General features: G+C 46.1%; 1 protein-coding gene across 2 annotated transcripts in view; it reads left to right on the top strand.

Annotated features, from left to right (window-relative positions):
* Positions 1-11,704: 11,704 nt before the first annotated feature.
* Positions 11,705-18,019, top strand: part of Brd7 (bromodomain containing 7) — a 40,972-nt gene continuing 34,657 nt past the window's right edge. Inside the window, exons 1-3 of one of the 2 annotated variants that reach the window (XM_029561211.1) lie at positions 11,705-11,995; positions 12,304-12,512; positions 17,732-17,861. In XM_029561211.1, the coding sequence (XP_029417071.1) occupies positions 11,947-11,995; positions 12,304-12,512; positions 17,732-17,861 (388 nt within the window). In that variant the 5' untranslated portion in view covers positions 11,705-11,946. The remainder of the gene's footprint in view (positions 11,996-12,303; positions 12,513-17,731; positions 17,862-18,019) is intronic. The other variant, XM_008828307.2, reaches the window with a different exon arrangement.

Raw genomic sequence — 18,019 nt, 5'->3', positions numbered from 1 at the left:
TGTTAGCAGCCATGTGGGTGCTGGGAACTGAACCCAGGTCCTCTGGAAGAGAAGCTAATGCTCTTAACCATTAAGCCATCTCTCCAGTCCCGTCCCTAGTGGTTTTATTTATTTATTTATTTATTCTAGGTTTTTTTGTTGGTTTTTTTTTTTTTTTTTCGGTCTTTTGAGACAGGGTCTCCCTGTAGCCCCAGCTGGCCTGGAACTCACTATGTAGACCAGGCTGGCCTCAGTCTCACAGAGACCCACCTGCCTCTGCCTCCCAAGTGCTAGGATTAAAGGCATGAACCACCATGCTCCCCCACACCTGGAGAGAAGTGCTTTTAAATAAGTGAAAAAGGCCCTCAACTCATCTCCGCTTTTCTTTGGGTTAGTGAACAAAAATAACAAGCATTGTTTGTGTGACCTGGTCACAGTTCCCCTTTAGGTATCTGCTGCTCTAACTTTACAAGAAAATAAAGTCTAGGCATGACCTGGTGTTTTAGAATGGTACACTTTAAACTTGAATACTTGAATATATATGCATCACCTGGGGATCTTGTTGAAAATGTGGCTCCAGTTCCACAGTTCTGAGGTGGGCCCTGCTTTCTATCCAGCTCCCAGGGAGTACAGATACACCCATCCATGGGTTCCATGTTGAGAAGCCAGGCTCTAGAATATTTCATAAAGGAACATCTTGAATATGTTGCCAAGGTCAGGAGACAAGACTCATTGACCAAATTCTAACTGAGAAACCAATCAGAAAGCACCTGACATATTCCAAAGTAACAGAAAGTGGTGGGATTGTGAGCACGTTCTCCCTCATTCCTGTTTTCAAATGTATCCACAAGGACTGTTTAGGCAGTAACTAAGTTCATGTCCGTGATGCTTGAATCTGGAATATCCCCAGCTGACGTTCCTCAGCTGGCAGCACTATTCTGGGAGGCTGTGGAACCTTTAGGAGGTGGGCCCTGGCTGGGGGAAGGTGGTCACTGGGGGTTGGGCTTTGAAGGCTCCTCTCCGGTGCTTGCTGGCTTTCTGCTTCCTGGTCCACTACGATGTGAATTATCTCCACCAAGGCTCCCGTTGCCATGTTTTCCCAACTATGATGTACTGAAACCCTGTGAAACCGTGAGTCAAAACAACTTTCTCCCCATAAGTTGTTTCTGTCAGATAATGTGCTCACAGCAGTGTGAAAGTCATCAATACGAAATCTACATAACTAAATCAAGAAAAACTCAAAAATACACAGTTTTCATTTTTGAGACACGGTACCATGTAACCCAAGAGGGCCTCAATCTTGCTATGTAGCTATGGGTGGCCTTGAACTCCTGGTCCTCCCATCTCCACCTTCTGAAGGCTAGGTTGACAGGCATGTGCCACTATACCTGGCTTACAAATTTTTTAAATAAGACTTTTGTGAGACTAATTGAAACTGGAAGCACTTGCTCATAAGCACCATCGTTTGAAGAACTACCACCAGGCCTTCCTTCTGCACCCCAGTGAAGATGGAGAGGGTGAGGCCTAAAGAGGAAAGAGACACACCCAGACTTCACAGCTAGAACCGGAACTCTGGCATTAGTGATCAGAGCAGCCCAGTCCCAGGCCAGAGCCACACATGATAAAAGCTGACCAAGTGCCAAGCACTTGTTATGAAGATAATTGGATCATGGGCCCATCCCCAGAACACAGCTCCAGGGAGCACCAACACAACATGAGCCTAGGCCTGCAGGATCATTTCTGAGTCACTGGCCATCTGTCCCCACGCAGGGCTCCCCAGCCATCCTCAAGGGCCATGTTATCTTGGGTTTTCCTACTTTACACAGTGAAGTCCACACAGACCCACCTGGCATTCAAAACCCCCAAACTCTGCCTCTGCTTCTCTTCCTCCCACCCACCTAATTTCCTCCCTTAGTCCCTGACATACATGATTATGATTCTGTTTGTTTGGTCCAGACCCTCCAAGGCTTTGCACTTCCCGGGAGCCTGGCCCTGCTCTCTGAGCCCTCTTCCTGACCCAAGCTGCTCCCCTCAGCTTCCCTGGCCACCACCTTGTCTTTCTCTGACCTGTTAAATCATACAGCTCCCCACAGCCCCTTCTCCTCTGGTCACTCCCCTCTCTCTTCCTGCAAAATCTCCTTCCCTCCTGAGGTCCCAAATTATCTCCATGCCAGCCGACTTTCACACTTGGCCTTTCCTCTGAGCATCTCCTCTTAGGTCATTCTCTACCACCTCCCAAATGCCCCCTTCTAAATGGCTCTCAAATTATTCCAGAATGCCAGTCCACAAACCCCACCCTCTGCACCCTCTGGACCACACCAGCAACCAGATGACGGCTCTACCATGTTTCCTAACCCTGCTCCAAGTCCTCCCTCTGCTTAGAAGCCAAAGCAATGCTTCTTGAACTGTAAACCTGGACATGCTTCCTCTTCCCCTGCCTTCATTTCCTCTACAAAATCACATGTCTGAACCATGCCTCTTGAGGCTCTGCCAGCCCAGCCTGACCTCTCACACTGACTTCCTAGCACTCTTGTGCCAAGTCTTCCTCTCTGCCGTAAGTACACCCACCTTGGAACCCTCTGCTGCTTGCTGGGTGGGTACCCCATAGCCTCACCTTTGCAGAGGGACATCGCCAGCAGATATGAGTATAAATGGCTAAGGGCTGGTAACCACCACTTTTTCTAGAGAATTGCCCTGGCACAAACTGAGTGGCCTTTGTGGCAGATGACCCAGGGAAGACCTCACTGCCTGACTGGAGTTATGAGCAGCCAGTTTCACCCCTTAAGGTGCCACTATCGATGACACAGCTTAAGCTCTGTATCTCCTCACTGTGCCACTGCTTAGCACCCAGCTAAGCCGAGTCCACCTCACCTGGCACTAGCCTGTCTCTCTCACTCCCCTGCAGGTTTCTTCTGGTCCCCATCTCCACTAGTGCACCCCCTTCTTTTTTTTTCACATCTCCTGAAATTAGGAGGTAAATTTATTTTTATTTTTATCTTTTTTTCAGGTGTAAGGACAATACCATCCACTTTGTTTGAGGATGTTATAAATTTTTAAAAATAATTTATTGAGAATTTCATACATGCACATAAGGTGTTTTGATCAAATCCATGCCCACTCCCTCCTTTCCAACTCCTCCCATGTCTCCCCATTACTTTTTTCTGACAACTTCATGTACTCTTTATTCTTCTTTGATTTTTTATGGGGCTTTTGACTACTCTTACATTCCCCCCTCTGAAGAGGTAACCCTAAAATCTTTTAAGGATTAGATAACAGCTCCCAAATACTTTCAACATTTTTGGCCTTTGAAACAGAATATGTTACTAAGAGCCCTGAGGACATTGTGACTTTTAGCCGAGAAACTAGCTACTTTTATTTGTGGTCTTTTTACCCTAACTGCCTAGCCAGTTCCTACCTCCTATTTTTATCACACCATCCTCTGAAGAGGTTACCCAAATTGCTGATAAGAAATCGGGATGCAGACCGCTCTGGCTTCTTACAGGGACACAGGGTGAGGCAAATTGGAGTACCCTTTCAATGGGTCTATCTAAAAGACTCCCAAATTGCATAACTCTTATCTGTAGGGGGGAAAGAAATTCTTTGACTGCTAAATAGGAGATGTGAAGGAGAAGTTAAGGCAAAAGTAATTAGCATTACAAGTTCTAGACAGGGAACTAGAAAAAAGTCAAAACAAGGCAATTTTCAAATGTTCCGTTTCTTGACAAGGGCTTCCAAAAGCATCCCTCTATTGGGTTCCTCCTCATTTTTCTTTTGTCTTCCAAAGGCTGGACTCTAGAGTGATGGATTTAGGATTTGCTTTGAGGTATTTTGATAGCTGTTGGAGTGGTTAGAATCAGTGTCAGTTCCCTCTCAAAGGCTTCCAGATAGGGGGATAAAACAAATTCATCCATCATTTTAGAACAATACCTGGTTGTCTCCCTTAGCTACAAGTGGGCACTGCAGTATTGCAGACTAAGATTTGAAGTCTTACATCTGAGGAGCACTTTCTGATTAGGAACAAAATCATCAATGAGAATTAATTGTCAAAATAACTTTTTATATGGACTTATGCCTAATGTCTGGGAAGTGCAATCCCTTGAACTCTTAAAGAAATACACTGATCACTTTACTCTTTGGTTATACTTTCCTTTTGGGTGTTTAAGACCATACAGTTGGCCCAAATAAATCAATTAATTTTTATACTTAAAGTCGTTTGGAGATCTGTTCCTCAGGGGTCTCATGGGCTTAGGAGGAGCCCCTGGTTCCTTTCTTTTACCAGTTCCATCTATGTGAAGATCTATGTGAAGATAAGTCAAAGGTCCTGCTCAACCATGTCTGGCTTCACTTGGAGGCATGAATGAGATGTTTCCTCTAAGCTGACCCTCCTCTTTGTAGACTGGATACCAGTTCAAGTCCATCTTGTGGGATCTCCATGGCCTCCCTGAACAAGAGGACAGGTGACTCACAGTTACAGGACATTTTAAGAGATGTTCCATAATCCTCTGGAACTTAGTCGACTTTGGAGGGCAAAGGGCAAAAACTGTCCTTTAAGTCCCTCTGACCAGATTAGTATAGGCCCCAAAGTATGGCTGTTAGACATCATCCAATAAGGTTAGTTCCACCAGTCTGGTACTTTTAATTACCATGTAGTGCACCCTCTTCTAAGGCTCCAAACCGAAGACTCATTCTCTAAGTCAAGAGTGGCTTTCTCAGGAGACCTTTCCAGAACTCCAGGCTGTGACAAGGACTAATCTGAATCATGCAATTTTCTTCATAAGAACTGACACAGCTACATAGCACGTGTCTCCCTCACTAGGTGGCCGACTCCATGAGGCCAAGGCCATTCTAGTCCCCCCACCTTCTTCCTAGTTCCTAGTGGCACTGGGCACATAGGAGGTGTGCTGCAAACACTGGGTGAGAGGGAAGGGGTGGGAGGAAGGAAAGTCCTTGTGTTGCCTTTCCTGTTGGGTCCAGGGCTCTAGGTTTATCTCTGTCCTGGCCAGGACTGAGGCTGACATGGTTTTGGGGTTGGCAGCAATGAGCACTGTGTGTGGATTTGTTGCACAACTCCCCCAAGCAGATCCTCCAAGACCACACAGTAGAGGCAGCACAGGATCCCCACGTGCCCAGCTGCCATCTGCTGCTCTCTGCTCCCTTAGAAGCAGGAACTTGGGCTGCTCCGCCAGTGACCGTGAATAATCCTGGAAGCTGCACTGTGAACTGCTTGTCACCATACATCACCTCAGGCCACTGCATCACCAAGGAGCTGCCTACTGGTCGGCCTCGGCTCCCACACCTCAGGGCTTCTCCCAACAGAACTGGCAGGATGGCACCAAGAAGGCCCAGACATACCCACTGCCAAACTGGGACACCCATGTGGCTGTAGGGGTCCTGGGCTCAGAAAATGCCACCTCCTCCCAGGAAGACAGAAGGACTCCCCTCAAGGAGTATCAGCAGATCCAGCCTTTCCTACCCTCCTCCCCACTGGTCCCCACATCTAGAAAGTGCCAGGCACTCTCACTCCTCGTTTGCCTACCCTCATGTCGACCCCACACAGATGTACCGCCCATCTCCTCCTCAGATGAAGAAAACAAGGTCAGACAGAGGAGGAAAGGAGAAGCAGTGAGGAACCAGGACCCCAGCCTCTGGAGCTCCTCACCTGCCTTCCAGCCACAGGCCAGGGCTTTAGGAGCAAGGCAAGCAGAGAGCTGGGGGCCGTGACATTCAGGGCTTTGGGTCCATCTGGGTCACCTGCCAGCTACACAGGAAAGCCTAAGGAGGGCCCCACAAGGTCTCCCAGAACTAGGCCAACCATAGAAGATGGAGGCCACAGTCCACCCTAGGGTCAAGTGTCCAGGACATCAAATACAGCCCAGAATGTTCCCATCATGGCTGAAGGCCTAATGTGGGAGACAGAGCCTGCACCTGCCCCTCTTCAGTCCATTGCACTGCAACCCCTTGAAGGAGCAGGACACAGAGAGTCAGAGGTTGAGCTGGGCAGATTTCCTGGGAATGTCACGCCCCCCAGTGGCTACCTGCACAGTGCCTGGAGGCCACTAAGACAGTCTCTCCTGCTTTCCCTGGAATGGACCCCAGGTAAGGAAAGAAAAAGGGATTCATAATCACAGCACAGGGAGGCTGTGATTCATTCATCCATCAGAGCCTGTTTTCAGCCCAGCTGTTCAAAGGCTCAGGGAACACAGCCTGAGGAACCCTAGAGGTGCTGAGAGTCCAGTAGGGTAGCTGATGGGAAACATGCATACAGAGAGGTAGCAATGTCAGCAGTGGCTGCAGAGACCATAGAAAGAAACCAAGCTGCCACATGGGTCCAGGGCCACTGGGGCTCTGTAGTCCAGAAGCTTCTCTGAGGTAGTCACAGTGAGTCCAGGATGATGTAAGGTCACAACATTCTAGGCAGAGGAAGGATCAGAGACTATGTGCCAGAAAGCAGTGAGGAGGCCAGTGTGGAGGAGCTGTAGGGATGGGGGCTGGAAAGAATGGGGCCAGATCAGGTCCTGAGCACCCAGGTGTGGATGTGGATTTGACTGAGATGGGAGTGGTAACACAGCACTGGCACTATCCAAATTTTATTTTTAAGAGATCCGAATGTTAGCAGTGACATTTACAGAGCACCTTCTGTACACCAGCACCACACTTGGCACATCGACCTCGTTTTCTTTCATCCTTATCCTCACCATAGACCCAGACTACCTTGCCCTTGTCTGAGAAGGATAGAGGAGCCCCTCAGGATGTGCCCAAGGTCCTGGACTTAGACCAGCTTTGTCCCTCCCCAGAGCTGCTATAGCATTTGACTGGCTCAAGTCCCAACTTTAACTCTCACCAGTGGCCAGCTAACTACTGATTGCTGTTGAGCATACCTTTTTCCAGTACTGGGGATCAAACCCAGGGCCTTGTGCATACTAGGTAAGCGCTCTACCACTGAGCTATAGCCCCAGTTCTACTGTTCAGTCCTGTCACTGTCACAGCAAGGAGGTGACCTGTAGTCAGTCCCACCTGGGTGACTTTCAGGAGCTTACTACCTATACTGTGCCCTGCCCTACCCTCTGCAATATGAACATTGGTGCTCTCCTCTTGGAACAAGGTCAACAAGCTGACACTCTGGGCTGAGAGTGGGTGACATCAGGAGCTCAACAGAGTTATGGGAGTGACTGGGGACCTGGAGAAATACGTGCCAGTTTAAGCTAGCCTGGGAAGAGAGGGCAGCCCTCTGCCTTCACGATAGATCCCAGAGGCAAGTCAGCCACAAGTGGAGTGGCAGAGGCCCATGACAGAAGCAGAGGCCAGGAGATGAAAGTACAGAGCCGGCAGCCTCTCCCAGGAAGCCTCTCCTCTCCTTTTCTCTTCTGTCAGGAAGGCCTCGATCTCCTGCTACAACAAGTTTCGCCTTCGGGCCCAGGCCGGAATCACAGGTAGCAGCAGACCTGCCATCACAGAATGATTCCAGCAAGGTAAACAGTCACCCTCACTCAAACCAGGTCCCCTCGTCCATTTTCTTTGTTTACAGGACCCACAAAAAAAATCTATAAACAGCCACTAACACATTCCACTCCTCACATTTTCTTCTGATGCGTTGCAGTACATGAGCATGTGTAGACCAGTGGGTGTGTCCTCTTCTCAAATTTGCTCGAAACTGACTCTATTCTAAACATGTAGACATTGATCTGAACCTGCAGCGGGACATACAGGTTAGAAGGTGGGATTTGGAGGAAAGCAGACATGACTCAAGTCTCAGGCAGGCAAGCTATATGACCTGGGATAAGCCATCTAACTTCTCCAGGCCTCAAATTCCCCATCTGTTAAATAGAGATTACAGCGCTCCTCCTGCTAGGCCAGAATAAGAGTAGAAGGGGGCCAGGCATGGTAGTATATGTCTTTAATCCCAACACTGAAGAGGCAGAGGCAGAGATGTGAGTTCGAGGCCAGCCTGGTCTGCATAGTGAGAGTCTATCTAAACAGAGTGGAAAGGGATGTCACACATGCCAGATTCAATTTAGGAACTTAGCTATGTCAATGTCCTTGCAGTCCCTCTTGCAGAGATCCAGAACAGGCATGGAGCTTCCCTGTTTGGGGTGTTTGCTTTAGCTGTTATATAACAAGTTATCCCAAAACTTAATGGCTTAGGTAACCACAGGCATCACCTCCCAGTTTCTTTTCTTGGGAGTCTAAACACAGCTCAACTAAGTCCTCTGCTTTCAGGTCTGTCCAAGACTACCTTTGGGATGCTGAGCAGGGCTGAGATCTCCTCTGAACATTCCACACAGGAAGGTCTTGCTTTGAAGCACAGATGGTGATCAGCAGGACTGTGGGGCTGGGGAGACTAGCTGGTCTTTGCCACATGGGCCTCTCCAGTGTAGCAGTGAAAGTGAGAAGGCAATGGAGAGTCAGCCAGCAAGATTGAAGTTTTGTCTTTGGTCACTTGAGCACTGAAGTGACAGTCCATCACCCCCACTGTATCTGATGGTTAGAAACAAGTCCATACTCCACGAGGGACATGAATGCCAAATGATAGAAATCTACAGGTGTGAAGGGGTCACTTTGGAGTCTACCTGATATAGCATGGTACAATTCAACCAGCATTTTTCTGGTGTCTCTTAGGCACACAGGAGTCCTGGTTCCCATCTTGTAGAAACTTTTTGTGAGAAGTGATTTCCGCTTCATGCTCTTACTTTTCCTTGCTGTGGAGGATCATTCTTAAACAGGAAGCTACTAACCCTATATTATAAATGAGACAAGCAGGTCATCTTCCTCCATCACAGGGGGAGGAGGGAGAACTCTCTCTAAGAGGCATCAGGAGAGAGGAGGTCGCCTTTCTGGGCATAGACCAGGAGAACAGAACCAGCCCTGTCTTTAGCATGCACACAGGGCAAGGGGCGAGCAGGAAAGCCACTGGCCAGCCTGGAGAAGGGAAGCATGCCACAATGGAGTTGGCACAGCATCTCTTCTTCAAGCAGAAAGAGTTGCACCCAACAGCTGAGAAGTTGACTCAAGCTCTTCCCTCTCTGTTGCAGGAGATCCTGGAGTCTTGATTTTACCCTAGTGAAGTTGTCCTGCCCACACAAATACCTCTTCCCAACAGGTGACTTTTGACATCATGGATGCCATAGAGGCTGTTGTAAGGAAGTACCAGATTCAAAGGCTTTTGTGAAAAGGCAGCTGCTGTCAAAGGACTGTCACCCTCCCTGGCTGGTGACAGGCTGCTACTCAATCCCAAACCTTCCTCCTCTTGGCCACAATGCTGGACTCAGTACCCAGGCTGGCTCAATCTCCTGTTCTCTGGCCTATAAAACAGATGTCTCAAAGTGAGCCAACCAGAGTCTTTCTCTGGGATGCTTTTCTGGGTGAAGCTGATCTGAAAGAGACATCTTCCCCAGTTGTCAGAATACATAAAGATTCCGGAGACAGCCAGTGGCCATGTAAACAGCCATGGGGTTGGGCGGGGGGTGCTGTGGAGACAGAGACAGAGAACCGAATTTTTGCTTACTGCCTTCTGCTTTCTAGATAGTCAAACCAATAAATCCCTTTTTTATTGACTTGAAATAGTTCAAATTGAGTTTTCTATCGCTTGCCAACAGTAGAGTCCTAAAACACAAGCCTATCATTTCACTACTAGAATTCAAGACAAAGCTCAGGGCTCAGATGTAGTTCAGTGGTGAGAAAACTTGCCTAAAATGCACAAAGCCAGGGATCCACTCTTAGCACACCACACACAAAGATAAAAATACAAATCTTCCTGGGAGAGGTAATCCAGGAGTTCAACTTCTTAGTAAAGTATAAATGATTGCTAGTAGATTCTTTCTTGAGGAAAAAACTGTAATTAAAGTTTATCTGAAAACATACACTATAAGGCTACAAGTGCAGTCAAGACATCTTTTGCCACGTGTACAAGGACTTGTAATTCCAATTCAGGCCTGATCTGAATCCTGATTCTACATCTAGCACCCCACCTCACTTCTCTGGGCATCCATTTCCTCATCTCTAAGATGGGACTATTGCCCTTCCTATCTTATGAGGTTGTCATATAGAAAAATACTGACATAATTTTGATTCCCTAGAGACAATATCACATGTCACAACAAGCACTTGTTTTTAGATAGCAGCTCACTATGTAGCCCATGCTATTCTGGAACTCATAGTCCTCCTGCCTCAGCCTTTGAGTGTTGGGGCACAGGATGCACCACCACACCTGGCACAAGTGGATCTTAATACAGAATATCTGGGTAAATGCCAATGGAAAAAATTGTGCTCAAGCAACTGCCCAGAAGAGCTTGGCATAAAGATAATGGAAAACAGGAAGGGTAGACGGGCTGAGACATGCACATCAGCTACAGGACAGTAGTCAGTCTATGCCACACATGGGTGAGTCCATCAGTTACATCAACACCTCTCTGGATTAACTGACTCCTAGCTAATTTAATTTCTAGATTTTTATCTCTCTTTTTAAAAAAAATTGCATATAAGACCAGGCATGGTGGTGTACACCTTTAATCCAAGCACTTGGGAGGCAAAGGTTGGTGGATCTTTGTGAGTTTGAGGCCAGCTTGATCTATACAGAGAGTTCCAGGCTAGCCAGGGCTATATAGTTAAGACCCTGTCTCAAGAAGAAAAAAAAAGTTAGCATATAAATTAATTTTTGAAACAATAGAGAAGCATAAAAGTAAAGTAACACTTCCCATCTAGTCCTGGTTACCTGAGATAACCAAGCTAACCACACTTATGTTTCCACCCTCAGCCTTTTAACCCAACTGCACTTTCACAACAGGTCTAACTAGAAAACACTGCTCCCCACTGGCTGGTGGTTTTTATTTAATTAACATCTTGAAGGCCTTATCCTACCATCTACGTAAGGCTTTGTTTGTTTTCAGATTTTTTTTACATTTATTTGTGTATATGTATGTATATGGAGTGTATATGGTTCACAGTGCATGTGAAGGTCAGAGGACAACTTGCAGGAGGTGGTTCTCTCCTGCTTGCTATGTGAGTCCTGAGGCTGAACTCAGGTCATCAGGCTTGGCAACAAGCACCTTTAACCCACAGAGCCATTTTGTTTTGCCTGCATGTATGTAAGTGGTACCTGCAGGGGCGAGAAGACGGCGTCGATCCCCTGGAACTGTAGTGAAGGAGGGGTGTTGGGTGTTGGCCACCCAGCTGGGAACCTAACTCAGGTCCTCTGGAAGAGCAGTAAGTGCTCTTAATTACTGAGCCATCTCTCCAGCCCCCCTTAAATTAGAACCTCTTAATCACCTGTGTTCTTCTGTCTGCTGGATCCGATGCTGGTGGGGTTCAAGAAATATTGTTAAAAGAAATAAAAACAAGCCGGGCGTGGTGGCGCACGCCTTTAGTTCCAACACTCGGGAGGCAGAGGCAGGCGGATCTCTGAGTTCAAGGCCAGCCTGGTCTACATAATGAGTTCCAGGACAGCTGGGGCTACAGGGAGACCCTGTCTCAAAAACATAAAAAATAAAAATATAAATATAAAAGCAAAGCAAAGTGGAAATAGGGAAGACGAGTCGGGAAACGAGGGAAGAAAGCAGAGGAGAAAGGAAAGGAGACAGAGAAAGAAAAAAACGAAGGTGCATGGGAGAGAAAAACCGAGAGACAGGCCCCGCCCCAGACTCGGCCCCGCCCTCGGCCTCAAGCTGCAGTGCCACCTCCGGCCGCCAGGCGCCGCCACGCGCGGTCGCCCGCACCCCGCGCGCTCGTAGCGGACTCTCTCTGCGCGTCCGCTGGCCTCTCGCCGCCCCGCCGCAGCTGTCGCGTTCTCCGGCCGTGTCTAGCGCGGTCTTCTCGTGGGGAGCCTCGCGCCGCTGGGCGCGTGTCGTCCCCCTGCCTCGCGGCGCGGGTTCTCGCGGGCCCCGCTCCCGCCCTCCGCTCGCCTGGCCCGGACCGGAAGCGGCGCCGCACGGCCTGGGCCTGGCGCGGGGGGCGGGCATAGGGGCCCGATCGGACATGGGCAAGAAGCACAAAAAGCACAAGTCGGACCGACACTTCTACGAGGGTGAGGAGCGGGGCCCGGGACTGAGGCCCGGGGAAGGCGGCTCCGCGCGGACGGCCAGCTCTTGAAGCCGCCGGCCCCGACCCCGGCGACCCCCGGGGGCCGGCGTTCGAACCGGGTCCGGCCCCGGAGGGTGTCGGTGGGGAGCTGGGAGGCCGCCGCCCAGGCCCAGGCGTTCGGGAGGCCCCGCGGCCCGGTCTGTCATTCAGCGGGTGCTCGGGCCGGCTTCGACCTGTCTGGGCGCTCGCTCAGCCGGCCCGGCGTTCAGGCCCGCGAGCCCCGCGGCAGCCCGCGCCCTGCTTCTGTTTCAGATTACGTGGAGAAGCCCCTGAAGCTGGTCCTCAAAGTAGGAGGGAACGAAGTCACTGAGCTGTCCACCGGCAGCTCCGGCCACGACTCCAGCCTCTTCGAAGACAGAAGCGATCATGACAAACACAAGGACAGGAAACGGAAGAAGAGGAAGAAAGGGGAGAAGCAGGCTCCCGGCGAAGAGAAGGGGAGAAAACGGAGAAGAGTCAAGGTAAAGCTGACTGCGGTGCTTAGGGCCCCATCTCCGGGTCCCTGCTTCCTCCAACCAGCTGTGTGACCAGCCAGACCCAGCAGCGCCTGCACAGTCGGGCTTGGAGGAGGCACGAGACAGTAGCAACCAGAATCACCAGTGAGCTTAATTATACTGTTGCGCTCTTGTCCTGCCCCCACACATCAGGTCAGCAGCACAGTCCTGGTTTTCAGGAGTAGCTGGACGGGTAAGAAGTCTTGCTCCACAAAGCCTTATTGTTGGAGATTTGTCCAACATAGTAGTTCAGACGTGAATAGAAACTACTGTCGTTCAAATGTTCTGAAATATTTCAATGCCAGATCTTTGAGCTGCAGGCAGTGGCACATACTGTAATCCCAGCACTCCTGCTGAGGCAGGAGCATGTTGAGTTCCGGGCGAGACTGTTGCTTAATGAGACCCTGTCTGGAAACAAAAATAGTAAAGTCGGAGTCTGTCAAAGAGAATGTGATTAGTAACACCAAGAATAGAATTTTTTTATTAATAAGCGCTTTCTTAACCATTTGCATTTATCAGAAGAATAAGTAGTGTCCTGATTTACAAGGTAGGCAAAATAATAATAACTTTGTTAAGGATGATCTTGTCCAAATCTGGAATTGTTCTAATCCTTCATGTAGGATTAATTTTATTAGTAATGAGGTTATTCAAGCGTGTAGATTTTGACAGCCAAGGGGCCCAGCAAGGTGTCTCAGTGGTAAAGGTGCTTGCCACCAAGTCTGATGATCCCAGGTCCCAGGACCCACTTGGTGGAGGGAGAGAACCAACTCCCACAGATTATTCTCTGACCTACACATACACACTAAATTAATACATAAGTGCAATAATAAAATACTACCAGGCTTTTAACAAAATCAAGCCCCACTCCAGCATAGAGTTTAATACTACTTAAACATCTTAATTTCTCTTTGGATATTTATCTCCATTTTCTAAATGTTGGTTTATATTGCTTTTTAATGACTTGTGATTTTACAGCTTTTACTGATGTAAGGAAGGTGAGAATTTAAGGTTAATATAGCATGTTTATGCTGTTCCGTATGCCCAGTTTTTCTTTGTCCTCTCTCACAGTATAGGTGTCTTGATTACTGGTTAAATCAGTACCATGGTTATTTTAAATTATTATTCACTGGAGACAAAATAGTCAAATACAAATCTGAACTTGACCAACCAGTGAAATGCATTCATTAGTTATGTCTAATTCTTCCCAAATGAAAATTTTTTTTTAAAACCTAAGTTCTGTTCTTTAGGAGGCTTTATTTTTGTTTGTTTCAGGCTTCCATCTTTGGCCTTTGGTCTCCTGTTGTAGGCTGGATTACTTGTTCTCTAAACTTCCAGAGTCTCCCTCTGGATCTCATGACTTCATTTATTCCTTCAATCTGTTCTGGTGGAGTGTTGCTTCTAGGAGCATAGCCCCCCACCTCTACCAGAACCAAACCCATTGAACTAAATCCCCAACCCCTAGAAACTTTTTGTTTACTTTTTTAAAAACATCATCTTGCTATAAGTAGCCCAGGCTTTCCTGAAACTCACTGTATAATACAACACAGGGTAGTTATAACATTCTGTTTTCAGCCTCCTCAGTGCTGGCATTACAGGTGTGTGCCACCACATCTGGCTTAGAAACTTAAAGTATGTGTGGGTAGATTTTTGTAAATTTTTCCACATTTGAAAACCTTTACTGTAACACACACACTTCATACAGGTTCAGAGTTTGAGTCAGTGTGGGATTTTATTTTCTCAGAATTTTAAATATTTATTTGTGTGTGCACGCTCACATATGTGCAGGTGCCCATGGAGACCCAGATCCCTTGGAGCTGGAGTCACAGGTAATTATGAGCTGCCCCATGTGGGTGCTGGGAACCAAACTTGGGTGTTCTCAAAGAGCAACAAGAACTCTTAACCACTGAGCTACCTCTCCTGCCCCTTCTCCCAGAATTTTAAAAACACAGCTATGATTCTGACTGCCATTCAAAAGCCTGTTGCATTCTGATTCTTAGTTCTTTATTTATGACCAGTACTGGCTTTCTTGGAATTTTCAGGATCATCGTAAAAATTCAGTGTTCTAATGTTTCACGGTGGATACTTGGGCCTTCAGTTCTGAGATGCGTGTTTAAAATATTTGTGATAAATTCTTTCCCTATTTTCTGCCATTTAGATGTTGAGTTCATAGCCAATACTCTAATTTTCTTGTTTCCTTCCTTGGTTTTTTGTGTTCTCCAAGGGAATTAATCTTCTGAGCCTGATCATCTTAACAAGCTTCCAGGTCACTTGGATATTGGTGGCATAGGGGTCACACTTCGGGAGTGACTGAGGTAGAATTTGCAGTCTCTCCCTGGGCCCTATCTCATACCTGTGGATCAGTAGTTCTGAGGATGCAAGCTAGCTACCTGTGTGTTAACAAGATCTTCAAATGATTCTAGTATACAGTGAAGCTTAGAACCATAAAGAAACCCAGGATTGGCATTTCTGGCAAATTCTTAGATAATGCTGTTACTGCTGTCCCAGGGTCCATGCTTTAAGAAGCATGGTCTTGTATAACCATGATGAAAAAGGACATAGGCCAAAAACATGGGTATTACTTAGCTCTTAGCTAAAAATCTGGACTTTCATTAGGACTGGAGTGATGGCTCAGTTGTTAAGAGTACTGGTTACTTTTGCAGAGGACCTTGATTCAGTTCCCAGCACCTACACAGCAACTAACAATCATCTGAACTCCAGTTCCGGGGGATCTGATGCCCACCTTCTGGCCTCCAAGGGCATTGCCGTGACATGGGTGCATTTACATACATGCAGGCAAAACACACATAAAATAAAAATATAAAAATACGGACTTCCCTGATCATTAAGTGGGCATTTTGGACCATTTTACTTCAGAATTTCATTTTGAAAAATAGAATCCAATATTGGTGATGTAAACCTGTAATCCTAGCACTTAGGAGGCTAAGGCAAGAAGATCACAGGTGAGAGCCTATCCTGGGCTAAAATATGAAACAACACAATCTCAAAGAAATATACAGTAGCTGGACTTCATGGCATGTGCTCCTCAGAAGGCTAAGGCAGGAAGATCCCTGGAGCACATGCACTCAAGAGCAGCCTGAGCTGAATGAACACCCCATTCCTGTCTCAAAAGTATAATGTACAGAAAATAATAAAATATCATCTGGATAACAGTACTAGAGCTCAACGTTTTGCATTTTGTTTCATTTTTAATAAAATGAGAGTTCAGACTAACACCTCCTGTGTATTTCAGAATTCCTCTTTTCCTAGAAAGAATCACATCACTATTCAGAATATGTTGTGCTTTTTTTTTTTTTTTTTTTTAAGACAGGGTCTCCCTGTGGCCCCAGCTGGAACTCATTTTGTAAATCAACCTGGCCTGAGTTTCACAGAGCTCAGCCTGCCTCTGCCTCTGGGATAAAAGGCGTGTGTCACCATGCCTGGTTTGTACATACTCTTTTTAAAAAATAATTTTATTCTGCATAAACTATAAAGAATATATGCACGTACATTTTCAGACTGTACGCAGATGATTTTTGTCATAGTTCTGTAACTTTTCCTCTAGTGTAGTTCCAAATATTGTCTATATTGATAGAGTAAAATTGTAGCTCTTTAATCTGTTTTATAAACATGATTTCCAAATAATATTTCAATAAAATTATGTTTCTACATAAGACTGTGCTGTGAAAAGGAACTGCTCTGGACTGAACATGGAAAGGAGCAGAGAATAGGGCAAAGACCTGCCAGCTTTGCAAGGGAATTCTGGTTGCTTTCCAATTGTATCCGTTCCACCATCTACCAGGTCTGACTGTACGTTTCGCTACATTTTTATTAAAACTTGGTTCTCAGACATTTATGTACGTTTATAATTCCTTGAGTCGTAGAGAGCTTGAGCTGGTTTCATGTCCCTTCTGTGAATTTGCTGTAATGTCCTTCTTCTTCTGGTTCCTCTTTACTTGGATTTGTAAATGTGCAGTATGTACTCTTTATTAACCTTTTATGAGTATTTGTTTCAAGTACTTCTTCCTAGTCCTTAGCTAGATTTAGCATGGTTTATTGGCTTTATTGAGGCACCAAAATTTATAAATTAAGTGTTAAATTTGGGCTGGAGAGATGACTTGCTTGCTGCTCTTCCAGAGGAACCAGGTTCAGTTCCCAGCACCCATATTTGGCAGCTCACAACTGCTTGAACTCCAGTGCCAGGGGATCAAACAACCTTTTCTGGCCTCTATAGCCACTGCAGGCACATGGTACACATACATATACTCAGTCACACATTAAATAAATCTCCTAAAATGTCAGATTTGTAGTTTGGTTCTTCTAGTTCATTTAAGAAAAAAATTCCCTTCTCTTGGGTCTCAAAGATTATTTTTATATGAAGTTCTAAAACTTTGCTTTGTGGATTTAAGTCTTTATTTGGAATTTTTGTGTATTGCATGAAGTAGAGATGTAATTTTTTTTCCCTATTCATGTAAACAACAGTTGTGCTGACTTATAATGCTATCTCCATGATGTAACAAGTATCCCTATGTGTATGGGTTGGTTTCTGAGATTTCTGATCAGTTCTATTCTGCTTATTTATCCCTGTGTCCACATTGTCTTAATTACTACCACTTCACACAAATGCTTAATATTGTTAAGACATACCATCTTTTGTTTACTTGTTTGGTTGCTTCCAGTGCTGGAGATAGAACCTAGCCAAGTCCTCTTTGATGTTAGGCAAGTGCTTTACTAGTGAACTGCACCCTCAGCTCCACATTTTAATTGGGCCTAAAAAGTCCTGTTTGAAATTTTGGCATTCTATTGGATTTGATTACTTTGGAGAGAATTGACTTTGACTTCATGAACCTGGCATGTCTTTGCCATATCGTCTACTATTTGTTGTTTTCACTAGTGTTTCATGGTTTTTCCCGGAAGATTGTGGGCATCTTTTAGGTTTGTTCTGAGATACATTATATTGGTTTTTAAATAGTATTATTTTCCAGTTGTTATTTCTAGCATAGAAAAGTGCTTTTTCTCTCTTTATGAATACGTTCTTTCTTTGTTCAGTAGATGGCAAAAAAATAGGCTAAGATTTCTTAGTCTGGTTTCTTTTCAGTGGTACCTTTTCCCATTTAAACCAGAATGGCATGTGTTTAAAGATGTTGATTATGAAATACTTCTAAATTGTTTCCCTTTGTTCCATTTAGGAGGATAAAAAGAAACGAGACCGAGACTGCATGGAAAACGAGGCAGAAAAAGACCTCCAGTGTCGTGCCCCTATAAGATTAGACTTACCTCCTGAGAAGCCTCTCACAAGCTCTTTAGCCAAACAAGAAGGTTGGAATAAATCTGAACTGTCTGTCCGGAGTGAGGGGACTGAAGTTTTTAGAGCTAGGGGGAGTGACTGAGCTTCGGCTTCTAAGTTAAAGCTTAAAGACTTTGGAATGAAACTTTTAAGTGATCCTAATTGTCTTGCTGTTTAAAAACTTTAAATT

The sequence above is a fragment of the Nannospalax galili genome, unplaced genomic scaffold (assembly GCF_000622305.1).
Source record: "Nannospalax galili isolate Female #2095 unplaced genomic scaffold, S.galili_v1.0 scaffold1353, whole genome shotgun sequence".
Lineage (NCBI taxonomy): Eukaryota > Metazoa > Chordata > Mammalia > Rodentia > Spalacidae > Nannospalax > Nannospalax galili.
The sequence above is the reverse complement of the archived record's forward strand: the minus strand, read 5'-3'. Positions and strand labels throughout refer to the sequence as shown.